The 27,647-nt window shown below is 39.5% G+C and overlaps 2 protein-coding genes across 3 annotated transcripts; one reads left to right on the forward strand and one right to left on the reverse strand.

Annotated features, from left to right (window-relative positions):
• The first annotated feature begins 371 nt into the window (after nt 1–371).
• Nucleotides 372–4,206, forward strand: cd40lg (CD40 ligand). The gene is made up of 4 exons (XM_034093311.2): nt 372–652; nt 1,161–1,194; nt 1,310–1,393; nt 1,507–4,206. Exons 1-4 carry the CDS (start codon nt 458–460, stop codon nt 1,872–1,874), a joined length of 681 nt encoding a protein of 226 aa, XP_033949202.1. The 5' UTR covers nt 372–457; the 3' UTR covers nt 1,875–4,206.
• arhgef6 (Rac/Cdc42 guanine nucleotide exchange factor (GEF) 6) lies at nt 3,930–27,616 on the reverse strand. Of its 2 annotated transcripts, XM_034092328.2 has the most exons (22): nt 27,335–27,616; nt 26,192–26,275; nt 24,176–24,260; nt 21,570–21,688; nt 20,748–20,952; nt 20,200–20,252; nt 19,559–19,653; nt 19,308–19,403; nt 17,971–18,093; nt 15,656–15,794; nt 15,453–15,512; nt 14,020–14,166; nt 13,137–13,223; nt 12,902–12,983; nt 12,229–12,344; nt 11,907–12,086; nt 10,540–10,560; nt 8,559–8,655; nt 8,008–8,106; nt 7,773–7,872; nt 7,464–7,518; nt 3,930–6,351 (listed from the first exon to the last, which is right to left on the reverse strand). In XM_034092328.2, the coding sequence occupies exons 1-22, from the start codon at nt 27,497–27,499 to the stop codon at nt 6,229–6,231; spliced, it is 2,331 nt and encodes a 776-aa protein (XP_033948219.1). In that variant the 5' UTR covers nt 27,500–27,616; the 3' UTR covers nt 3,930–6,228. The 2 variants fall into 2 exon arrangements, with proteins under 2 accessions (XP_033948219.1, XP_033948220.1); XM_034092329.2 differs by lacking the exon at nt 10,540–10,560.
• Between the last annotated feature and the right edge of the window lie 31 nt (nt 27,617–27,647).

Below are 27,647 nucleotides of genomic sequence, written 5' to 3' on the forward strand. Positions count from 1 at the left end.
TATCAGACTATTTGTCATTCATTGTATACTAAAACTATTTGTCATACTTTGGCCCAAAATAGAAGTTTTGCCACATTAACATGGAATGACAAAGCGTGCTATTCAGGGACACATATCTGACATACAGACAGGGGAAACTGCAAGTAAAATTAGGTATGTCAGACAACACACACACACACACACACACACACACACACACACACACACACACACACACACACACACACACACACACACACACACACACACACACACACACACACACACACACACACACACACACACACACACACACACACACACACACACACATGATGAACCAGAAGTCACAGATCTGTACCTCAGAACTTCCAGGAAGTAGCGAGAAACAAACTCAGTTGCTTGAGTGCAAGTGTTCAGAAGTGCATGGGATGTCACAGAGCCCGGGCTCCTTCAGGATTCAGCACTTCTCTCCACCATGATCAACACTTACCAGACCAGTGTTGCTGCACCGCCGGTGCCTCCACGCCTCAGCCGGTCCCAACAGGTCCTCTTCCCGGCTCCATCACAAGGCCACAGCAAGTCTCTCCTCAGGTTCCTGGCCGGTGTAGTGATGCTGCACTTATTCCTTTCAGTCGGAGGATTCATCTACCTGAAGCAAAATGACACAATGGTAAAATAAAAGGACCATTTTTTTTAAATGTTCTAATAGTTGGTGCTACATGTTTTATTACAGATATTATATAGCAATGTTTCAATACATTACAAGTTAACATGTTTTACTTTGCACTTACTATATAACGGTAAAAGTTTGAAGTCCTATTGTTATTTAAAAATAAATCTAAAACTAGTGTAAACACTCTTTCTGTTCTATTACAAAAATAATTAGATCTTTAAATTCTTATTTCAGATTAATTGAATGCTATTGAAATAGATCTGTCACATCAGTGTAAAAATATAACCAGCATGTCAATGAAACTGTGCAACAGGAAATGCTCTTGAACAAACAAGTGAAGTGTGATATTCACAGCGCAGTCACGTGTTACAAAATTAGCGATTTGCAAACAAAAAATATCACAACATTTAATTATGAATATTAAACATTTGCAATAAGAATCTTTAGAAATTCATCATATTGTACTGCTTGTTCCTGATCTACTACTTTTTTTCCCTCCCATCAGCATCCATCCCAGCTCCCATCAGATAAAGGAAAATGTATGTTAATTGAATTAATCTATTCCTGAAAGTAATATTAACAATGTTTAGTAGGTTGCATAAAAATGTGCAATGTCACCTGTGACTCTGATCAGATGTTTGTTCTCTTCTCCAGTTGCCTATCGCTCATCAGGAAAGCAGGAAACATCAAACAGAGCCCTGGCCCGCATGGTAGTCCGGCAGCAAACAGCTCATAAATGTGCGTAAGGAATATTAAAAACAACATACTTTTTGGATATATGAAATGCAGTGAAGATATTTTTTAGATGGTTAAGATATATGTTACTTAAACTTCTCCCTGTGTCTCTCCAGCGGGTTATCTCCAGTGGGACATGGACCACTCAGTTTTAAAGAGCGTCCGTTACTACCACAACATGTGGTTGACCATCGAGCAGCCTGGCGACTACTACGTCTACTCCAGGGTGACCTTCTCCAAGGGCGACCCCAAGCTGCCGCTGGTCAGCATGGTGAAGCTGAGGGAGAGTGAGAAGATAGAGGAGAAGATAGTGATGCAGGCGTACTGCAACCTGGACAGCAGCAGTGTGTCTCAGCTGTGCACGGCCACACAGGGAGAGCTGCTCACACTGGAGAAAGGGAACCAGCTCAGTGTCTGGTTACCAGACCTTTCACTGGTGAACTACGAGGAGGGGGCCACAACCTTTGGGATTTTCAGACTGTAGGACCCCTGGACCTAAGTGGATGTACTTGGATTTAAATCTACAGAGAACACTGTTAAATAGACTGGATCGATTATCAAACCAATGGATTCTGATCTTCGTAGAGACCTTTCCTAAAATATAATTTATTAAATCAGATTTAGTTGTGTTTTTTTTTTGTATGGCAACGATGTGGAAGATTGTTCTGTATTTATTATTGTAAACGATGTTGTATGGCTGTGAAATGAAACTTTGATATTTAATCCTAAAGATGTCTTCTCTTTTTCATCGGCTTTATTTTCACGAGTTAGAAGTTATGTTGGTCTGCACACATTGGACCAAAATAGCCGGTCCGGAACATTCAGGAAAATGCAAAATATTTAAATCGGTGTAAAGGAAAGATGTGCAAGGCAAGGCAAGTTTATTTATATAGCACCTTTCAAAACAAAGGCAATTCAAAGTGCTTTACAAAAATGAAAGACATTAAGAAAATGACATTTAAAAACAAAATAATAAAGATAATAAAATAAACATTAAAAGAAAAAAATACATGAATAAAAGTTACAGTGCAGTTTAAGATATGAATAGTTCAATTAAAAGCAGCGGCAAAAAGAAAAGTCTTCAGCCTGGATTTAATAGTCAGAGTTGCAGCGGACCTGCAGGTTCCTGGTGTAGACGTTTTATATATTTTTTAAACTCAGTTTTAGTCCTGAAAAATCTGAATTACAACAGCTGATCAGGTGATAACACATAGTAGTAGATCAAAGACTATCACATTCTTCTGAAATTCACAAAATGGTCCTTCACAGGATACTCAGAAATCAAACTTCTTCACCACACTCTGAACAGTGCAACACACACTGCATTTTAAAGCTAGCGCAGTCTGTATACCACTATAGTTTTGCAATGAGAAACCACATTGGAAAGATGCATTTTCTCAAGCTGCTAAGCCACAAGACACAAGAGCACTCAGGTTGGTTACCAATCGAGGGTCTGTTATTAGACTCAGGACTGACAGTCATTTTTTATGTTTATTCATTTAAGTAAAGAAACAATACATTGTTGTTTTCAGTGCAACAAGTCAATTATCTTCTCTATTGAAATAAATGCAGTGTCCACATTTGATGATTCTAAGGACCACACAATAAGTACAAATCATATAGATGTAACTGTACTGCTGAACATTTTCCAAAGAAAGCTACAGACTTTCCACTTTTGAATATATCTTTCTTTCCTGACAGCCATTGGTTCCCATTCATTTCCATGTGCTATGCGAGTCAATAACCAAACTTATGAAACTTGTTTGAGTTTGGAAATCCATTCACATTAAACCCACAGGTTTCATTTATGTTCTCTATCATGTGGTGATACACTTTACATGCAGAATATAGACACTCCCTCACAATGATAATAATGAATATGGACTTTACATTCATTATGATTGATTACACAACTCAAGAGGGCTATTTGATTTTAAACTGCATACAATTGATTTTCGACCTTTCGGTCAAAAAGCAGGAGAAAATGCAACCTGGTTTGAAAGTATCAATAATGTCAGGTATTCATAACTAGTAGTAAATAGGCTAAAACACGAACATGTTAATGTCCTGTTAAAATGCATATGTACATTTGAGAACTTCTTTATTCATTAATTAACCGGATACATAAAAGCCTACATGTATGAGTTCCATGTAACTGTAACCAGCCTGATGACTAATATGAGATTTGGTGAGAAATGTAAAAAATGGTTGTACCCCTTTACCCATCAAAAGCAAAAGCTGTGCAAAGGAGTGGAACAGCATGGAAAGTGTGAATCTCTATGGAGGTGTGTATCATTGCAGAGGCGGCACGCTCTCACAGGATGTCGTCTCTTCTAGTCACTCCTTCCATCCTGTAAAGGGTTTCTTTCTGTCAAAATCTGGAAAAACCTACAAATTCCTGAACCACAGAAATGAAAAATGCTACATGAGAAAAACCGGCTCAGTGGATTTTCCAGAATGAATGAACATGCAGCTCATGCTGTGAGGTTAAGAAATGTTTGACTGTTCCTACTTGGCGAAATGAATGTCAAACTCCATGTATTATATTACAATTTTAATAAAAGAATGACCATACCAAACACAAAGTACAGAGTGTCTAGAAAAAAAAAACATAACAATACTTGCAACAACAATGATTGCATAGAACCTTTAAAAAACAATACACACAGTGGTCTGGAGATTAACAAGATGAAACCGAAGTTCAACCCCCTACCACCAGTAAGTGCTCGCTGAGGCTTTTGGGAATTGAAAAAAGACAGTATGTGGTACTTGACGAAAACTATTTAGGGTGCAGAACAGCAATGTTAATCATAAAAGTGAACATATAAGACAGGCAAACATCTCTACAGGAAGCAGAGTCTCCGTAACGCTGGAGAGAATCTGGCTGCCAACTGGGCTTCCTATTGAGAACAACTATTCAAGATCAGCCTTTTTTCCTTGCTGAGGAAAGTGCCCTTGAGCAAAACACTGACTGTGCTGCAGATGTAAGAGGGGCTGCCTGGTACCCTACACACTGCTCTGACCTCCCAGCTCAGCACTTCCCAACAGGAATTGTACAGTATTACAATATTATTACATTTTGGATCATTGGTGATGAAAATTGGGACCTGGACATGAGCAAAAAAACAATCATCAATACCAACAGACTTGATTAAATAAAGGCAGATAATGAACGCCTACCTGTGTGGTGGCTTAACAACACAGTCTGGCTCTTTTTGGTTAATAAATTGGGTTAATTCATTCATTGTTATTGCAATTTCTCCAAATCTGGCCTACCATGCTGGCACTTACCCAGAGGTCGGTCAGTAAAGCAGTCACTTATTGCATCTTTAGCATCCACTGCAGCGAGAGAAGATAACAGAGCCCACACTCAAACTCAGGAAATGTACCGCTGTGGGTCTTTGTGAAGACGCTGTATCTCAAAAAAGCATGCAAAGCCCTGCATGTTTTTCAGACCCCATATATTCCCATTAAGCTTGAGACATTCTTATTGAAATATTACAACACACCACCTGTGACACTTTCAATATAAATCATGCATTTAGTCCCAGTCTGGTCCTAAACTTTAGTTTATGGACCCCTTCGGGAGGCACTTAAACAGATGAGCTCTACACCCACAAATAAATCTCTATGTTAACAGGCCACAAACCGGCTGCTCTCTGAAATCCACAGTCAGACTCATTATTAGTCATTTTTTGTCGTTAGTCGAGTCATTTTTCCTTTTTTGTGATGAAAAATGACCATTTCCCTTGGCCAAAATAAGTGTTATTTTTCCTGCATTTACGTATCAATTAAGTTTAATACAATTCCAAACGGGTGTAAAGGCAGCAACACTTTATCTATAAGGCTAACACCACAATTAAATGCTTGGGTGAAAAATAAATACTCTTTAAAATAAAGCAAGGTTATGTAATTATGTTCAAATTATACTTGAATATATTTTAATAAAGAGAGCAAGGGTGGCATCTGTCAATATTTGTGTACTCTTGTATATAAATGATGCATAGTGAAGCCTTTTCTATTATATAATATGAAGCTGCATCCCTGATAGCTTTGGACTATATATCTGAATATCATGATTATCACATTTCTGATGCAGAATTTAAACTGCAGAACCACATGCAGTTTTTAAATGAACAGTTGAAGGCTGCATTTGGAAAAACCCTGAATGTAGCATAATGATCTAACCTGTTTGAATTGCTTGAACACCTCCAAAAAGGCCTGGAAATTGTCAATGTAAATGTACAAAAATAACAATCGCACATTCTTTTGAAAAATCAATCAATCAATTTTCCTGCTTGTCCTTGTGACAAAGACAAAATAAGTTGTGGTATGAGGAGAATCAAAACAGTCCTTGTGCATGCAAGTGAACTCCTATTGGGCTTGATGGCTCTGAACTCCTTTTCTTTTTCAGACTGAAGCAAAGGAAGCAGCAGAAGTACTTTTTGTCCTTGTCCAAAATGGTTCCATTTGTCGGTGCAGAGTTCACAGTGCCAGATGCCAAGAGGCAGTATGTTTGAAACACCCCGCCCTGCCAGTCTTTGTTTAGCTGAGCTGCTTTATGAAGAAGCAGAAGCATATCTGTGGTCTCATGTACTGCGGCTAGATCAGGAAGACAGATTTCATTCTAAATGTCAAATCAAGCTCCAGCAGGACTTGAAGCAAAAACAACTCCAAGCATTGTCTTGAGTGGGTGGGGGGGGGGGTTTAAACTCACTGCTGTGAAATGGCAGATGCGACATAGAGAGAAACACGCGCACACCTGACCCTCCACAAGCACGCTTACATAAATGTACACACACACACACACTGGGATGAGGATGAGTGTGTGAATGCGTTCAGTGAGCGCCGTCGTCCCAAGCACAATCGTTCTTCTGCTTGGCCAGTTTTCGAACCACTCTCTCCAGCTCCTTGCGAGATTTCTGCTCCTCCTCCAGAAACTGCTTCATCCACTTATTCTCCTGTGAAACACACGGGCAATGGAAGCATGTAATGGCTATAGCTTGCAAAGTGTACACTTCAGACAGCTGGGAAACTTCAGAAGGCAGGCATTGTTGGCTGATTTAAGATCATGACAAGTGAAGTGATCTGTGGAATAACAGTAATATTGTAAAAGTTTATCTAAAACTAAAACTATTATTTAGAAGCCAAATCTGAATGGTTATGAGGAGGACCTGTAAACTCATACGATGTTTCTTGAAATTGTAAGTTGTTTCTTGAAAAAAAAAAATGAAAAAAAAAACATTTGTTTACAACATGACGCTGATGACTTCTTTTATTTTGAAGAAAAATGTACGCTAGAGGGGGAAGGACCAGAAACGTTTTTTGAAGCTTCTTCTTGCCCCTGTTGAACATGACAGAGACTATTTGAGAATTAATTTTCTTTTTCTTTGTACCTTGAACGTTTTCTTTTTTCTCTTTGTTATAATTATTACTATAACAAATAAAGAAAATATATATGTTAATAAGATTAAGATGGACTTTTATTAATCCCTCGTGGGGAAATTGTTTCTCTGCATTTGACCCATACTAGTGTTAGGAGCAGTGTGCTGCCATTTTGAACGGCGCCCGGGGAGCAGTGTGGGGAACGGTGCCTTGCTCAGGGACACCTCGGTAGCACTTGGTCTTGCCAATATTATTGCTGTATGTTTTGTTTCTGACATGTTCAATAAATGGACAAAACAATAAAGTGCATGTATGTTGGCATGCTATTCAATGATGCCCTATAAGTGTTTTATTTGTGGATTTTTTCTGTATACTTAACTCATTTTTATCAATTAGTGCGAACATAGAAATAGTGTTTTTATTTCCATTAAAACGCTTTTCTTTTGTTAATTTTTTTTAATTATTTGTATTATCTGTTATGTTTTGCCATATTATTATGTATATGCTGTTGAAAAATACAAGGAACAATTCTAAATAAATAATTTCTTAATAAACTCAAAGAAAGAATGAAATCCCATTAATTTGTCATTAGATTTGTTTAATTTATGTCAGTGTTAAAACTAAAATTGCTGCGGCTCTAGTACACTCAACAACTTCAGAACATTAGTCAAACTAAATGCACACAAACCTTTTTCAGTTCATGAACCTCATCCTTTAAAGCGTACACAGCATCGACCAGGCTCCTGAAACAAATAGAGAAAAGTAAGCACTGCTGGACGATATCAATATCTATTTTTCCCTTGATCGGGTAAAAACTCTATTTGGATATCAAGGTTTTACTGGCGGTTTTCAACCCCAAGATGATTCATGTCCCAACAGCATAAATAGGATCAATATCATCTTTCTGATTACAGAGAAAATCAGGATCCAAATAAAAATAATGAAAAGTCTCGGCCAACAAATGAAAATGTATTTTTAGAGGCGATCATATGCTTACTTTTCCTCAATAACGGTCTGCCCATTGCTCTTCATCTCCTCCACAATGATCTTCTCTTCCTCTGGCAGGAGCACCTGAGGGACGCACTCTTTCCGCACCGCTGCACGCACACACACGCACACACACACACACACACGCACACACACAGAAATTAATGGAAAAAGCTTGATTTATGGCTCTATCAGCCGTTCAAGATGTGCAATCTAAGAAGGCATTAAGGAATCCATTTCCTTACATAAGCGAGCACCCGTGGTTGTCTGAAGCAGGCTGGCTCCGGTGCAGTACGCCTCGATCACCCTCAGAATCTGAGCGTCCTCCTCCAGCGCCACTGTGCCTGGAGATTCAATCATATACATGCAAATTAATATTGTAAATAACAATAATTTCATATGAAATCAAATAGGAGAAATATACACGTAAGACTTTAATTCAGCAGGCGGTGACACACACATGTCTCTTCTATTTTTTATTTAAGGGCTGGGAATGGGCACTACATCGAGAACAAATATACACAGACATGCAATGAACACACACACACACACACACACACACACACACACACACACACACACACACACACACACACACACACACACACACACACACACACACACACACACACACACACACACACACACACACACACACACACACACACACACACACACACACACACACACACACACACACACACACACACACACACACACACACACACACACACACACACACACACACACACACACACACACACTCTATTATATTAAATAATGATAAAACTCGTACTTTTCCTCGTGTGAAACTCATCATCAGACGGCTTCCGCTCTTTCTTCCTGTTGCCAGGCAGGAACTTTTTCATTGGCCGCGGACTCTTACTGGAGTCCTGGAGGAGAGAAATAAAAATTCAGTACATATCTCTCTACACTACAACACACACACACACACACACACACACACACACACACACACACACACACACACACACACACACACACACACACACACACACACACACACACACACACACACACACACACACACACACACACACACACACACACACACACACACACACACACACACACACACACACACACACACACACACACACACACACACACACACACACACACACACACACACACACACACACACACACACACACACACACAGCTGTACACACACTGCTGCACACACCTGTAAAGCCAAGGCTCCAAACCAAAACAGAATGCAAGCTTACAGGGACGCGCATCCCTTATGAACACAGAACATTAGAAAAACTAAATTCCATCAACAAACAAGGCAGCAAGCATTTGGTCTGGGACAAGTAATCTATCTATGCTAAAATCAATCGTCCTAATGAAGCATAAAGGAACATTTTATACAAATGTCTTTGTTTAATAATTGTAAAAAATGTACCCAACACCGATTACTGTCACAAATGCTTTACCTTTGGGATACCGTGTTCACAAAGCCACGAAAGCTGAGATTTGTTTACATTATTTGCTACAAACAACAATAATGTTTTTTTTTTGCTGCTGTTGCTGGGTTCATTTGAGTGTTTGAAGACTGGTGCAATGCCTGTTGCCTCCCATGAGCACACTAAAAGCGGAGGTGTGATTAAATAAATCCCTAAATTAAGTCTGAGCAACGCCACATCAGCATGACCCCTTAGCAACGCAGATGTGTTGTTATTTGTAGCATATGAATAGCATGTTCTTATCTTAGATTAACACCATTCATTACGTCATGTATCCCCATGTCTTTCACCGGAATGGAGCGATTTAGTCAAGACAAACTAGATATTAAGCAATTGCCTGCTTTGGTCATTGATAGGGCATCCTGGAACTCCACAGGCTGCTCACCAAATTCAAGCTTAGTAATTGAGATGTCATAATCATGTTTCTCAAAACCTGTTTAGGGACTCAGAGCTTCACATGAACACAGGCGCTCGGGCATTTTACTGACGTGTATGTGCACTCATCGTGTTCAACAGTGGGAGGTTAAATAGGTTGCTGTGTAATTCATTTCCGTGCCGAGATTAGCAGCGCTTGGTGACCTTAATGGAGTACATAACGCCCGGTGCACAGCTCTGTAATAGCCATGTCACTGTAAACCCGCAATTTAGGGTTTACAGCCACTTGGCAGCGGATGACCTTCAAAATAAGCTGACCGACACAAGGGCTTGTCATGTTATTGCTTATTAAAGCTGATTGTGCAGCATGTTGAACATCTGCTGCCTACATATCCAGAAGACACAGAGAATCATTCATTTGGAGTTATGTTTAAAAAAATGCTTTGCCAATAATGAACGTAGATCATTGTACCTGGAAAACGTTGTAGCTCCTACAAGATTCTCCAAAAACATGTAATTAATCCTCTATAACACTTTAATATCTTGATATGTCATAGTGATGTTTGAGAGATAGAGGAGATGCAGGGAAAGAGAGTAGTGGGATGAAATGCACCACTGGGACTTTTTTGTAGCCATAAAACGTACAGGTCACCTGAGGAAGGTTGACTTTTTTAAACTGATACAATTCATGGTCAGAGACACCTTGACTCGATACAGAGACAGAAAAAAAAGAGCAGACACGCAGGGCCACAGAAAACAGGAATCCAACGGATGGCAATGAGAGAAGAGTGAAGCAAACAGAGCAAAGGCATGCCAGCTCAACACACACAGGCAACCCCATTCACCCCCCCCCACCCAAACCACATCCTTATCCACACACACAGATAGAAACAGAGTGAGTTCTAACCTTACCTTCATGATATAAGACATCCTCTACAGAAGGCAGGATGGAGAAAGAGAAAAAGGGGAAATGTGCATGAAAAATACAACGAGAGAAGGGTGTGATAGAGAGTTAATAGTGATCATTTGTACACCCCATCTGCCATTCACCTATTCTTTTGTATAAGCAAAATAGGGTGATTACTTCCTGTAGAAAAAAGGGACATATGGGGAAAGAAAGTTTTGATGCATGCAAGAAAATAAGAGCCATTTGCTCCACGCATGCTTGGTTTTTCTCATACGATATTCAGTTTAGAAGTAAATGTTTTGTGGCAATATTTGTTCAATTACAGCTTATCAAACGTAATGCATGTTTAGTGTAGACATATATTCAACCAATGACTAGACTGTCCATGCTAACTGAAACTTTAAAAGTACTGACGATCACTGTAAAGCTTCTACCTCCCACATCAACCACCAAGTGACAACCATACCAGCTCAAATGCCGGTAGACTCAATGCCCGACAGAGTTGCTGAATTCACCAGAACAGCTCATTTTCTCGGCAGCCATTTCATCACAGGGTAAACACAAGTCTTATTAATGTCATCGTTCATGGATCTGTTCCATTCAGGGACGCTGCTGTGAAAGGGCCGTCCTCAGGACATACTCCTCTCTTGTTGTGACTTAGACACCCCCAAAGTGGTTTTTAATTTGTTCCACTATATGCATAAATTATTGTAACAACAATAGCTGTTGCTGCTGCTTAACAGTGACCATGTTTTTTAATTAGCATAAATGACGTGCAAAGAATTGATCTATAAATGGGTTTTCCTGTTGTCATCACGCCACAGTCACATGTTTTTAGAGCATAGGTAGTCTAAGTTTTAGTACACGTTTAAACGTTACTAAGGAATACTAATACATATTTGATCACTTTGATGAAAAGCACTCAAATTACAAGTGATTCAATGTGAATAACTCTACACACTGAAAGCTACTTTGGTACAAAAGTAAATGACAGGCATCTAACAAATTATGTCTCCAGGTAATCCAGCGTTTCAGAGAATATTTACACAAATATATATTCTGTAAAGTCGGAGTATGAATGTATTTCATTGTTGAATATGTGTCAATTTATAGTATGTCTAATAATTAAACATACTATAAATGTGTCTCTAATTAAAACTTTAAAGGTATGTAGGTCAACATCACTTGTGTATTTGTTTGCATGCTTGCATATTTGTGTGTGTCAGTGGAGATCTGAATAAACACAAGGGGAAACAGAGAGGTGGTAGATGAGGTAGATGTCTTGTGGTTCCTGACTAACAATGTATGACTGCTTATAGGAGATGCATAATAAGTGTGTGTGGGTTTGTTTGTGCAGCGCTAAACCTCCTACCTCTTTGTACCCCAGAGCAGCAGAGGGTTTGAGGGGGGGTGCGGGGCGCAGACAGCTGAGGGACCAGGGCTTGCTGATCTTTGGGGGCTCCAGGGGGCCACGGCTGACGGCGCTGAGGCTGCCCAGGTGGGACAGGTGAGTGGGCGGGCCGACCATGCTCAGTGGCTTGCCTTCGACAGTCTGCATGGGACAATAAAAGCATGAGTGTGGGAAATGTACGTGCAATAAGAGATGAGTCTAATGTTCACACCTGGGTTTGTTGCAGGATTCACCCTTGGTAATGCGTTGAGTGTTTACTGTATGTGTTTGTGTGCATGCTAACCTTCAAGATTGTGCCTGCAGGGCTGCTCCCTTTGGTGAAGGGCTGAAGCTGATCGAGCCATTCTTGTAACTCCTGGGAACTACTGCAGAACACTGTGACACGATCGATCACACTTCCTGCAACACACACACACACACACACACACACACACACACACACACACACACACACACACACACACACACACACACACACACACACACACACACACACACACACACACACACACACACACACACACACACACACACACACACACACACACACACACACACACACACACACACACAAAATGTATGTCAAACCTCTTAACAAAGATGCCATAAAGGAATAGATATGGCATGGCACATTTGATTATCTGAATCAAATGTGTTATCCATATTCACGTGTGTTGCAACGACCAACTGCAACAGTAGGGCGATTCTGATATATTTGTATTGACTGCTTGGACACCAGCATGTATATTTCACAGGGAAAAGGGGAGGATATGTTTCGAGTAATCTCATATTAATTAGTTCCCTGGGATGGAGTGACATTTTAACATACTTTAAGAGTTTTGAATACACAATCCTGCGGCTGTTCAATGAGGCTTTATCTAGGATTCTGTATGCTAAATCTTCGACTAAACTAAAGAAGATTAGTCATCATTATGTTCGATAACTCGGATGCAAACCTGTGATGTCCAAGGCATAGTGGGCGTTGTCTGCATCCTCTGCTTGTCTTGTGACTGTGGTGCCGGTCAGCGGCAGTCTTCCCTGAAGGGGACAAACAAAAGGAAAGGTGAAATAAGGCAAAGATATTGTGGATAAGAGACTCCTGAAAGTACTAAAACGGTGTGCCCAATAAATACAAATGTATAAAGATAACAAAAGAGGTAATGAATGATTGATTTAGGGGACAGTCCTCACCTGATAAATAAAGCCACTCATCCGGGGACTGGCGGAAAGCATGACTAGCATGTTAGGGAAAAGCATTAGATAGCGCTCCTCTTTTTCCTGCAAGAAAGGGAGAAAACAATGTAGTTGTAATGTAGGAACAAATACATTTAAACAGTTAAAGGAAGGTGGCTTTAGCTGATCCTGCTAGTTTTTTGTAACATTGCAACAGTTTATAGATTATGAAACGACAATTAAAAGTGTTGCATTGTCTGTGGATGTTTAATAGATTATCAATAGAGATTATATGACAATTCATTCACATCCTACATTTTCTCAGAATACTCTAGCTGAATTTGAACCACTTTGCTAATCTGTAAAGCATAAATTAAGTGAGCAGTTCAAGTTTGTGTAATTGTTTTTAATACAGATAGAAAATTAGATGAGCTCCCGAGAAGGCTTAATATAATATGGTGGTTGGAAAGTGGTTGGCAGCGATTAAAAGATAGGGCACTCAGACGTCTATATAAGGCTTTTCTTCCAACCACCATTTCAAAGTAAACCCCTGCTCAGAAACCACACAAGAAAGAAGAGATGCTTTTCAGAATGCTTATGGCCTACATAGGTTTCTGTTTTGACACCAGCGTGATATTTCCAAAAAATGGACAATTGATTTTCGCCTACACGTTTCTTTAACATTGGGAACCCTATAACGCACATAGCTTAAGTTAAATGATTGACACACTTCTGGTTACTAGTAATCGTGAGACTTGGCATGGGTCAAACAAATCTAGAGCATTTCACATTTTGTGCTTTTATCTTCCTTCACTGAATGGAACCAATCTGAAGCTTTCACCATACAATTGATCCCAACTTCTTTCAGTCCTCGGGCTGCATCAAAGCCGAAGTATCTTACCTCACTGGACCCATTTTTGACGTGGACCTGGGACATGTAGGCCACGTGACCGAGGCTCTTCATGCTGTCTCCCTCCCAGCCCCGCACCGGCTCTGACAAGATCTGGAGCTCCAGGTTCCTACGCTTTCGCAATTCCTGGCATTGTGTCTAAACACACAGACACACAGGCAGACAAAGTACAAATATATATTACACATCAACAAACATGGTGTTACATAATTCATAATTTACCATGAGACATAAAGGGTCACTTTGGATAGATTTGAAAACCAGATATGTCAAATCAAGGCAAAGCTGCTATTCAAATCTTTTCCTGATTTCTGGATTTAAATCCAAATGATGTTACATAAACTCACATAAAGAAAAGGTGGTTTCCTGATTTTTAGAAACACTGAATAATGTGCAGCAGGTTTTTTTTCCTGCTTTAGAAAATGTACCCGTTTACCAGAAGTATATGGAGTAACCTGCAACATAACGTAGAACATCTTCAGGTGCTAGGCAGGGGCGCTCCCTGTTCAAACAGGAAAAATGACAATGCAACTGCTTTCATTTTCCACAGCACACAAGAATGATGTTCTGTGCACTACAGAGGTTGTAACTAGCTTTCCTGAAACGCCTGCCTACCCAACCACACAGAAAAAAATGAGACTTGCAAATTACAACATTCACTGTTGTGTGATGATTTTTTTTCCCGCATTGCTGTGCAGCTCTGCTGAACAGACATGTGTGAGTCACCTCATCTATTCTTACTAGGAACTCAGAGCTTTACAGAGGAAACTGTGTCTCAGAGTGATCTTCACTGAAGTACGGGAACTCACTTCTAATCCATCCCTTCTAAAATGGCATTTCAGTTTGCACCCACTGTCGGAACATCACTCAACATGCAGCACAAGCTTCCATCATTGTTTGCCTCTCTGCCAACCTGTGCTTGATTTATTTTGAAGTGCTTTGTAACGTTACCATGTCATTGGTGTGTAGCCCATCTGACAGAGGTGAAGTCATAACAACTTCACAATAACCAACACAAGACTGATTTAATTTAAGTGTTTTAGTCAGTTAAGAACATCAAATAATAGCATACCTTTGAAAAGCTTTTAATTATAAAAATAATGATATCATCTTTGTTTAGTTTGTTTCTCCTAATTTTGTTTTAATTTGCAACAAATGGCCCCGAGTTCAATCTCCCAGGAAAATTAAGACAAAATGCATCCAACAAAGTAAGTGAGTCAAACATTGCACGACCAAAACTGAAGAGGGTCGTGCTTTTGTTGTTCATGGTAGCTATTTGTAGCTATTGCCAGTTACCAAAGAGCACGTTTTGTGCAGTAGCTATACCCAGTAGCCTTCATGGCGGATGATGTAACAATCATAGGTTGTTTAACTTTAAGCCTGCTTTTGTAAAAAAAAAAAAATGGAGATTCAATAACACTTACCACTAAGCTCCTGCATGTTGCTGTTGCCTTCACAATGTCAGCATAGTCTGGGTGAGCTTCCTGTGGAGGATATCAACAAAACATCAGCAAACATGGCAGCCTGAATATTCTGTAATATACCATTTCAAATTCAGAGATCAAAAGAGATAAGGTACATCGTCAGACATATACTGTATATATACTATGTTTATTTTCTCCTGTACCTCCACATGTCTCTCCAGCTCCTGCAGCAGCGTGGGGTATTTGTCGAGCCTCATGAAGGGCTTACTGAGGCTGGTGGTCAGAGCCAGGATCCCCGGAGCGCTGGCTCCCTGGCTCTCCATGAACTTGTCTAGTTCCTCGCTGTAGAACACACAAAGAAAACACTTGTAATGCACAGTTAAGGTTTTTAGATTGTAAGATTTAGAATAACTGACTAAACAGGTTAGAAAACATTACAAAGATGCCACTTTCTGATGATGAGAACTTGAAAGACCATACAATCAAATATAAAACAACATTTTAATAATATATATATAATAAATAAATAAAAATAAAGATTGAGATTTTCTTTGGTGCTAATTCCATAACGTTACATATAGGCTTTATATTAATATAAAATGTATGATACATAAAGGTTTTACCATCTAATAAAATATTGCTATTACTGCAAGAGAATAATTTCTTATAGATTATGCAGACTGTGTAGGTTAAGTGGAAAGAAAGATAGAGCTTGAGTTTAATGTGCACAAATGGAAAATGTGTGTGCACAGTCCATCGTGTGTGCCTCCCCAACGAAGATGCATTTACATACAGGGCCAAAAATAAATAAACGCATCGGGACGCACTTAAACTATACAATACCTGCATTATAAAACGTTCTCTGAGAACATCACACTTTCTAATGAGGACAGGAAAGTGGGCAACACTTATGTAACCACTAAAGGTTTCCATTTATTTGTAACGCAATGATGAAAAACACACAGTCTGGGGTGCGTGTTAGAATGGATCACAACCGACTGGAATAGTGTTAAAGGCAGAACAAATGTGGTCATAGTTTTTGTTTTTCTCCTTTGCATCTTCACAGCCAAACTGAAAACATGACTTGAAAGTAACACCATTCATGAGTTGCTATAGTCTAAGACTGACACGATACCCAGTTGCAACACTAACAGGTAACTTTGAGTAAATGTAAAGGTCACAAAAGAGGCTTTTGCAAGTGAGACGAAAATCTGCTTACTGTGAAAAAGTGCCTCGGTTGCCTGTCAACAACACCACATTTCGATGTATCCTGTCAACGGTCTGCTTCCTGTGTGGTATTCAACTTAGTGTGCCGTTCACAGCGTATAATAGGAAACACCACTTCTACATAAGCCAAGATTCAATCATTTAAATTCTTTATTCTGCCATTTCACAGTGACTGATCAATGCAATAGATTTCCACACCAATAGGTCCTACTTAATGGGAAAAATGCATATGAAGATCTCACTGTAACGATCAGACTCAGTTTAGCCTCTTAGACGTTTACAGAAGGGAAGCCTGACACCATGCGGTGTATTGCTAAACTGCAGCTCATCGACAGATAACAACATGTAGTAGTTCACAAAAGGACACGACTACCAAGACCCATGTAGATTTGCCTCAAAAGTAGGGTGAAAAAGGATAAGGTAAGCAAGTCTTGGGCATTTGGTTGGTCATACTGATGGTTTCCACACGTTTGCCTTTCACCTCATTGCACATTACAGGGTATATGCCTTAAGAAAGGTTCAGTGAAACATGTACTATCCCTTCTTCATTATTATCCCTTATATGAATACTTTTTTGGACACATAGGAATAAAACTACTACATTTGTGTTAAACAGTTCATTTTTCTTTAATTTCCTACCCAGAAAATAATGTCATGACTCCTTTCATTCATCTTGTGACCCCTGCTGGTTTATATCAAAACCTTAAAAAAATCTTAAAGTTATGCTTAATGATTTAAAGCATCTATATTATGCTACGTTTTGGGTTCATACTCTTATTTGGGTCCCGAATAGCACATTAAGGGCTTTAAAAAGGTAAAACATTATTTTGGATAATCTGAAAATATACATTTATCCACGATCTGTTTTAGCACATGTCTCTTCAGGCCGCAGTCTGCTTTATTTGTCTCGTGAAATAATGGTCACAATATTTCTCAAAATTCAGGTGGAGATACTCAGACGGGGAGCGGTCATTTCTAATATGCCTACATGGGAAGTAGGGAGGGCAGCCAAATATGAGGGGCTTGTTAAAAGTTTTCTAAAAAAGGCAAACCACAAAAACTGACCCGGTTGTGTCATTTCCCCGTGTGTTGTTGTACGTACATTTTGGATACCCACATGCATGTGCACATACATTTGAAACGTGACTTTTTCTTGACACGTCCCATTTACCACAGTTTTCATCTGACTGTAACACTTTACTTCTGCACTGTTCATCCAAATTCTCGATATGACTCAGTCGGTATCAGACTTATTTTGGCAGTGTTGTGCTGTGTTGTGTGCAGGACTGACCTGTGATCAGTGAGGATGCAAACAGCTGAAGGATGGCTGGAACAATAAGCCAGATACAGAGTCTTGATCTGAGACATCAGGTTTAAATAGCAGCCCGCCACTCGCTGCTGGCCTTCAGAGACTCTGCAAAGTAACACAGAAACAAGGTGAGAGGGGGGTTACAAATGAAAAGAGAAACAGTTGGGGGAAAATAAAGATATGGTAAGAGATAAGAGGAAAACATGCAGTGAAAATATCTCAAAAGCTGCCATTGTTTAGGGCTTGATCCAGATGTTTTTACTGACAGTTCAAATACAAGACTGGGCTTGCAGTTTTGAAACCTGGCAGAATACAGGTCTTAAACACTCACCTGATTTCACTTCCAATCAACAGAACACCACAGAATCATAACATCTCTACTGTATTTCAGACACATTGAAGACATTCCAAGGCTCAACCTAAAATAATGTAGTTCACTATATTCTAACAATTGTAGATTTTTCACATTCCTAGCGGCCATTTTCCAAAGCATACCATACCTTCTACGTATGAATGCATTTCCCCAAGGCAGACATTTCCAATGGCGTTCAAAGCTAGTGAAAACATTTGTCTTAGTTTGAAGTAGCTGGTCAGAGTTTCCACACCAGTGTAATATCTGCTAAACACCTGAACAGTTGAAACAACATCCTTAATATTCATCTGGCTGCTACTTAAAAAATATTTTTAAATTATTTATCTATTTATCATATTTCAATAACTTGCATATAGACTCTTATTGCACAATTTCACTTTTTTTAAAAACTAATTTTCTTTTTGTATTACTATTTACTTGCACTATATTTTTCTGTTTATCTGTGTTTTGTGTTGCTCTGTTGGAGAAGCCTGTGACACAAGATTTTCATCAGCATAACTACTCTGTAGCCATGTTCGTATGACTAAATAAAGAACCTTGAATGCACCAAATGAATGAATGCGGAATAAACATTAAGAATAATGTATGAGGCAAAGGGACAAGGATGGATTAGCTATTTAAAACATGTTTTTGCAAGTTTATATTTGTACCATGAAGAAGTGACTAAAATAGAGATGTCAGGGAGGAAGGATGTGATTGCGAAAATATAATGAAGTATGCGGAACACTTGGCAGTAATGTATAGTATGCTTGCAGTGGAGAACATGACTATAAAACATAAATGAAAACTAGAAAAGTCTTCTGAAAGGCATTTCATTATGGCTTACAATACAAGCACAACGGGGTGTACAAATATTGATCTCCTCTGATATAAGTTCAATTAGATGTTGAATTTACTGAGCAAACTACCACATATTTCATGGAGGTCCGTGTAAAGCATGACTTACTTGGTACAGTCCTCCAAAGCCGCACACAGTCCCTGCTGGAAGGTGAGTATCTCCTCCAGGTTTCCACACAGGGTGGCGCTGTCTGCACTGCTCAGCCTGGATATACACATATTTAGCATAAGAGGAGACTGTCCTACAACATGCAATAAACATGAAAGTACAGCAATCATCATCTTTGATTACAATTTCAGTCAATTCAAGAATATTGACTCATATCTAAACACTTATTTCACAAATTGTCATGTTCTTACTTGTCGCTGGCTTGCAGGGGTCGTAGATAACAGCTCAGCACTGTTTGTAGTTCTTTGACAAATTCCCGCTCATGTTCCAAGATGTCTTGTACAACCTGAAAAACAGCACAGAAATCTGAATATATTGCGTAAACACTAAACAGATTCCAGGGAAACAGTTTTTCCTTCAAGTTAAAATCTCAGGTTAAACTGCTCGATAATCTCGATGATGATGATGATGATGAACATTTGATCACTGTGGTTATGTTTAGTCCACTCAAACTGTGAAAAAACGAAGTGAAGTTTTGCTGATCGAGTGCGGTTTCAAAACGGAGAAGCTACTTGTTGTATTTTTAGAAGCTAAGAACAAGATTACTTCCGAAAAACGGATCATAGTGAAGAGACATTGGATGACAAGCAGACACACTGATCCTATGTTGCATGAGCTGATACACTCCTTAACTTAACTCATTTACTGTTAGATCATTGTTTTCTTCTTTTTCATCAGGACAGAAGCAGTAGCAAGAAAACGCTACATTTTGATAAACCCAAATAGACAGCTAAGATGAGAAACATTTCTACATTTACTAATTTCTGATTTCTAAAGTGGTATGACAAAAAGAATCAAACATTAGCCATGCCCTGCATCCTTTTTGACTCACCACACTGTAGTAGTTCTTGGTCAGCTGAGTTCCTTTAGGAGACACAGGCTTCTCTGTAGGGGACATGGATAGGGATAGGACAATTGTTAAAAGCTTTTTCAACCAAAATATCAGAATATTTGAAAAATAAAAATGTTAACAGAATATTCAGAAAATAATGACCTTGTCAGAAAATCTGTTGGAGATTTTAAACAACCAATTCAAGAAAGAAAATAGTTTCAGATGATGATTGTCATTGTATCTCAATTCTCTTATGCAAATAGTTTTATTTAGTTTTAATTCTCAAAAAGTGTTGGAACAAATAACGTTACAACGAGGCTAAACAAGTTGCTATTTTATAACATAACTGTTGTTTATCATAGCCTTTTTTTTAAACAGCATAATGTTACTGCATCATCAGCCTCTAATGTTGTAATTTCCCTTCCGAAATAAAGTGTATCATTTAAATTAACATGAAAGTGTGGCAACATTTAGAATGAAACTTTATGAAACTTACAGTCCCTATTATACTCAGGAATTCATGATCTTGTTTGTGTGGCCAGACTCACCGCAGGGTTTGATCTCCCGGACGTAGTTGCTGGGAAACCAGCCAGTCTTGGTGTTGAGGGAGCCCTCCCACCACCCCCCCTCCTCCTGCCGCATCACATGGATCAAGTCGCCTTTATTGAAGGACAGCTCATCCTCATTGTTCTGCTTGAAGTTGAAGCGAGCCTTCACCATCAGCTGCCCACCTCCACCGTTCTCAGACATCTCCTGATAGAGAGACGGTCAACAACACAAACAAATGTATCATCAGTATTAGCTCTATCTACACAGCGTGCTTTATAAAACAACATTCACCTACTGAGCTGTGGTAGGATTGGGTTTCCTTTATTCGCCAGACACGGCCACATTTCATAGAATGAACTACTGATGAGCTGATAACCAGTTCTATCACCAAAACAAAAAGGGTGCTTGGTCTAATTACCAAAATATTGTAATTTATGTTTGTTTGACTGCTATTACACCTGCAGGATTGTCCCTCACTATGTCAATTATAACTCTGTTACGAAACATCCCTTCTGTTATTGTATAAAGTTCATGAACATTGTATAAGATGCACATATAACTAAATAAAGAATTGTAAAATAAATAAAAACATTCACCATATCTTTAAACTGCACATTAAGCTTATACATTAGGCTTTTTAAGAAATAATGTGGGCTTCTCTTTATATATTGTAGCTTGTCATGGGGCAGGGAAATGCAATGTGTAGTCATTTGAGGTTAACAATAAATAAATTAACTGATACATTCAACATCATTTAGTGAAATTAGTAGAGACATAGAAAAACGGAAAGTCGATATGTAGTGTATAAAGAAGAAGCATACCACTGATTTGGATTGTCTACGCAGAGAGCCTTTGGTTTTGGCAGAGGAGAGTGTGTGTGAAGATGTCGACTGACTAGGAGAGTGGGCACCGGACTGCGAACATCTCTCAGCAGCACAGTCTACGGACACAGAGGAAATACAGAGCCTATTTTATTTAGATGTGTACACATGGTTTGTTCTTATCTGGTAAAGAACATTATCACAGTTGATGCAGGTACACATACTTGAAGGGGCTGGCAACTTGATGATAATTCATGCAAGTATGGTCCATTGCTCTGCACAGCCCCAGCACAAAAAACACACGCTACACATTAACAATGCCTGATAGAATCATCTGATTTAACCAAAGTTGGCACACTGCAACCACATTAGATAAAGCAGCTGAAAGAAGGAATGCAACATGCAGTCTTTAGACTAAAATATAAATATGTTTCAGTAATCACTCGTACTTTCTATAGCTACTTGACACATATTTAGCTACATTTCCCACCAACACTGTCGGTGAAAAAAACAACACATTTATGACACCGACACTCATTCCCTCGACAGTGTCATCACTGTGCCGCTGCAGCAGAGGAACCGTGATTTAGTGCCAGGAGCTGCCAGCTGTCCTGCAGTGTAAGTGCAGTCCTTGAGGTGAGCTGACAGAGGGATCAATTCTGTAGCTGGTACTCACTTGAAAAATGACACATGACAACCCTGCAACCTCTTACACTAACAAACAGAAACACCCTCACTGAGGACGGCCTTTTAAATGCAAACTGGATGCATGCCAGGTTCACTGTATATCCAAGAAGAATACATACAATAAAAAGAGTGCACCATTAGTCTTAGCCACCTCTAATTCAGATCCAATGAGGTGTTCAACTCGGATCCTATAAAACTGACAAATGCTTCCTTGCACTTTCATTTACAGTGAAATGCGCTACTTGTTTCATCAGGAGATCATCTGTAACCAGTATGGTATGTAAGGTAAAGGCTGGAGATTCCCTACTGCTTTCCATATGCTGAGATGTCAGGGAGGCCGAACTGATGAGAAGGACACTAAAGGCAGCGGGAGAGTCCACATGAACTGCAGGTGGGGCTCATGGATCCACATGCCCCTCCCAACACACACAGAGAAGACTAACAAGCCCTTCTGTCAGCTCTAAGGTTACCAAAGTTATTTTTGTGTGCAGGCTATGTTGAAGATCACATCCCCCTAAAAACAAACATTTACTCGAAACACTGAGTCAGGAGCTAAGTCAGACTTGGAAGAGAATCACAAGTTAAAAGATGGAGGCCTCTTCTGTTAGATCATATCAACTAACTCGTGACTAATCCACTTTAAATCGAGTTCACTTTGAGAGATGAGAGAGCAGCTGCTGGGCATAGCCAGCCTATATCACGATTTGAATATCAAAAAGAGAGTACTACGGACAGATGCTTGTGGTCTACATTTCACACTGTGGCATGCCTCACATTTAGTCATAGCACATGTACCACATCACCAAAGGAGAGTAATATCATGTAGTGTTGAAACACTTAGCCGATTAATTACAAGACCAAATACTATTAAGATAATTAATCATTTTAGTCATTTCTCAAGCAAACATGCCAAATAGTTGCTGCTACTAAAGTGAGGATAAGGTGAAGATGGGGTGCATTTGTGCTGAACACCAATTTAGATTTAGATTGAATACCTTTTTTTTTTTTTTTACTTTTAGTCAAATAAAACAAGCAATTTCAATTACAATCAAATTGGGGTCTTGGAAATTGCGAAGATCAATTAAAAAAATTCTGACTTTTATAGAATAATGAATTGATAAATGAAAATAATCATTAGTTGTAATCTCAATCTTCACTGCCATTTACACGGGAATAACACGAACAGATTGGAGCATTGTGCATTTGTCAGAGAGCATCCAGAGGGGGCACATTTATCCAAAATTGCTGACTTAATAATTGTAAGGCTGCTGATTTTGTGGCAGCTGTGAGCTGGAAACTACAGGCAGACTGGTGTTACCTCTCCAATGCCCTCAAACGAGGCATCTCGAGCAAAGTAATTAGCCACAAATTGCTGTGGGGCTGCTGCACTGCGAAACACTTTCAGCTGTGTCCTTATTGAAGAGATGCACTTGAGAAGGACGTGTATGTGTGTGTCTAAAAGTGATATTAAGTCACTATGTATTTTCAGTTTAATCAACATCAAATGAGCAAAAGACGATCAAATTCATGGTGTATTAAGCTTTGGATGTACATGAGTAAATATGGCACTCAGCATGATCCAAACACACACTGCCATGCCAGCTGCCCATGGGAAACACACTCAACATGATTAACAAGGGCTGCATGGACAACGTCTGTGAAAATGACCACCATCATAGCACAAATGTGGAGAGGATCATAAAGAATCATCTGGCAACTGCTGCTAACATGTCGATACTTGTTCAGTTTTTAACCACTCAAGCATTTCATTCGAATATTTGCATCTAGTACGGACTCACGTAAAGCTTCACGGATGAACACCAAAGAAGCATTATCTGCAGTATTTAGCCTAATGTGCCACCTTTTATAGAATTCAAATGTTTTTTTACTCAGGTACAGACAGACGGCAAAGCTCTTACCTTGTGTGGCAAAGTTGACTGCCATCAAAGTGGTCAGCACCTTGCCAAAATTCTCACCAGTGTATAAGCACTCTGGTTCAAACCCCTGGAAAGAAAGGAACAGAGAAGATGAAGAAGAGCAAGTTAAAATTTGAAGTTCTACACAAATCTGAGCAGTAAGGCTTACATTTACACAGACTCAGAGAGGATCCAGCAAAACAAACAATACACACATGCACACACCCACAATGAAACACAGGGATTTGAATAAGCTTATAACAAGACAGAGATAAAAATCCGACATGTTGAGCATGACCCATATTTTGTGACTTAGTGGTTTGTAATAAAACAGACAGTGCCGGTCTCATTTGCAATTCGCTATGCACTTGCGCGCACACACTGATGCTCGCCACATGAACACTGCTTGACCACTCGATCTCAAACAGCTATCTTCTTTCCTCCAGCAGATAAGGTTTCCCATTTTAAATAAAACATCTTAAATATACAGTAGAGTTTGAGCAGTCCAGGTTTGGTCATGAGTTGCGTACAACCTCACCTAGAGGTAAAGTGTGACTGTTAGATCTCTGTAAGGTGGGATCGGCCTGAGGGTCAACATCACTGCTAAGATTTACTTTTCTCACTTTTCATCGTGTTAAAAAGGGGGTTAAACACAGTGTCGTACAAAATGATTTTGTACTTGTTATTTGAAAGTAGAAAAAAAATGGAAAACCCCATACACAATAATAAAACAAAATGGAGTAGATAGGTCTTACATCACAGTATTGATCAGTAATAACTGTTGCCAGTATTGACATCTTGACCATTGTCAGCGCCAGTAGTTTCTATGATTCATGTCATGTTAAATTAAATTACTACAGTAAGTGTATAAAACCAGAACAAATAAATAATTTCATGCAGTTAATAACAGAGCTAAAAATATTTGAGCGGTAATTGGCGCTTCCTCTTTCTGCATCTCAGTGCAGAAGTGAAAGCAGAATGACTGCTCCCTTTGTGCAGTCACAGGACAAACAGGCACCATATGCTATGGCAAAAACAGGTTCTCTAAGCATGATCACATCACTTTTCTTATTTATTTTTTTATATATATATTTTTTCAGTTATAAAATAAGCAGACATTGCTGCAGATAACAGAAAAAACAACAAAACACGTAACAACAAACAACTAAACAAAACATAACGGGGGGGTGATGCAAGGATGACTTCCTAAGACAGCTGATTGTGACATACAAGCATGATCACATCACTGACCAAAATGAAGGGTATGGCTCGCCGTTGCGCTACAGACATCCCCTGACCGATCCACTGGACAGAGGCTCTCCAAAAACGACAGCCCATGAGCTACTGGCGGCCCGCAAAAGGTCTAATTATGGGCTAAGGCTGGGTTGGTGGATAAAAGCAAAGGTACCCTCCCGGACATAACAAGCCAGCTGGGCAGGAGTGCCAAACCACTTGACTCTGCAGAGAGCCAGCTTGCTGAGTCAATTAGCTGTTTAAAGAAACCAACTGAGGTGACTCAAGACCAGAAAGGAATATTTATAAAGCTAGAGGACACATTACTGTCTAGTGTGGCGTTCACAAACAGGCTGGTACAGAGACAGGGAAAACTCCCAACATCTGTGAATGATTTGCCCCTTTCTAATATTAGAACATCTCTTTAGCAACACAGTCATGCCGTGTATTGCCCAGTATTTGAAGCAATACATATCAATGTCCCTGCAGTATGAAAGAGAAAGGGAATTTAAAAGGAAGTAAACAGTGTTGAGAACTAAGTTGTGGCCATTTCAAAACAACAGGACATGTCCCTTCCTGTCTGGTCAGTGGGAGTGACTGACAGCATGGATGTGAGAGAAAAATATATGCCAGCAGTGTTTAAGCAGATCACAACACAAGCAAGAGTGTGTTTAAGTCTTGTCTATAAACTGCAGTGGGCTCAGGCTAAGTAAAGAGATCATGAAAGAGGGGTCAGCCCATGTCATAAGTAACATTGCACTTTTTATACAGTTGACGAACACTTACCTCCACTTTCAAAGACGAGCATCCTCTTAAAAACTCCTTGATGTTGGTAATGCAGTCGGCTTCAGTTCTCGGATCCTGGCAATACTGAGCACACAGACGAAATAAATATATAAACACAAACTACGGCTTAGTAAGGCAGACACACATCTGACACAAGCCTGACACCGACGTGATATTTCATTTAGGTACACATAAAAGCGCATAGGCTACAGTTAAGTAAATCCGGTTAAAATACAGTTAATAAAATAACTGTGGATTCTTTCTGGGTCTCTTTCATGCATACAAAACCATTACACCATAGAAATGTCAAAGTAGACAAATTTAGGGAAAACATCCGCTCACTTGTCAAATTTTCAAAATAAAGTGATGTTTAAAGACCGCATTGCAACGTTAAAACATTTAATGAGGGGAACAATCTGGACTTTTTATTAAGTATAAATCACAATGTTCTTTTATAGGGGATTGTCTGACAACCAAACAAGGTCAACAGCAACAAACAAAAGGCGAGGTAGTAAATGTGAAAAGAGAGAAGTTACTACTTCCGGTTTTATTCTCTGCTTCAGCTGTATTGATGCCTTTTTTCAAAGGGGGAGGTCGTACAGGGAAGAGCCTTCAGGAGGAAGTGACGAACTGTCTTTGCAACTGTTATTTGTCATTATCAACTTTGTCATCTCAACAACTAAGCGTGTAATTATGGTTGGTTTATCACGTCGAAAAAGTTGTTTAAAACCGAGTCCTGTATGACCCACAGCTCACTGTCTCCAGTATGGCTCTGTGTCCAATGTTTCACGCACTCTTCCTACCGAATAATGTGTCCTGTTTTGGTGGGTGTTCACACCGACTTACTCATGTCAAGAATGCGGAACATTTTTGCTTGCTTCACAGGAAACCACATATTGTAATATCATATCTTAAAACTAAACAAATGCGGCTGTATTTTTGATTCACTATGCATCATACTGAACACACAGGCGGCTACTAAAACTTCACGGCTCAAGAAGTGAGAGCTACAGAAATGAAAGGCCTGCTGCAGGAAGAAGTTTTATGTCGGTATCATTTTCATCAAACCCCTCCCTTTCTTTCACCAGCAGCCGTCGATCATTTGTCGTTTGTTGACTTAGTAAACTTAGATCAACAACTCACCTTGGGAGTAAAGCCAGGTATAAGTCTCTCCGTGAGCTTGCACAGGACGACCCCATCCTTCAGCGAGGTTTTCAAAAACTCCTCCGGGTCCGCTATGTTCTTTTTAGGCGAGCTGAGCACTCCGAGAGATATCAACCACGTTACGGTCTGCTCCTCTGGATTCATAGCTCCACGAAATGATCATTGCCTAGGCACGCATTGCTATAAAAGAAATAAAGTGGCGGCCTGCTCCGTATCAATATGCAACTCACATCCGCACTTCTGCTAGAAGTTAAAAAAAAAAAGAGGCGGTGGGGGAAGGACGACGCTGTTT

Source organism: Pseudochaenichthys georgianus, chromosome 10 (genome assembly GCF_902827115.2).
Source record: "Pseudochaenichthys georgianus chromosome 10, fPseGeo1.2, whole genome shotgun sequence".
In the NCBI taxonomy this organism is placed as follows: Eukaryota; Metazoa; Chordata; class Actinopteri; order Perciformes; family Channichthyidae; genus Pseudochaenichthys; species Pseudochaenichthys georgianus.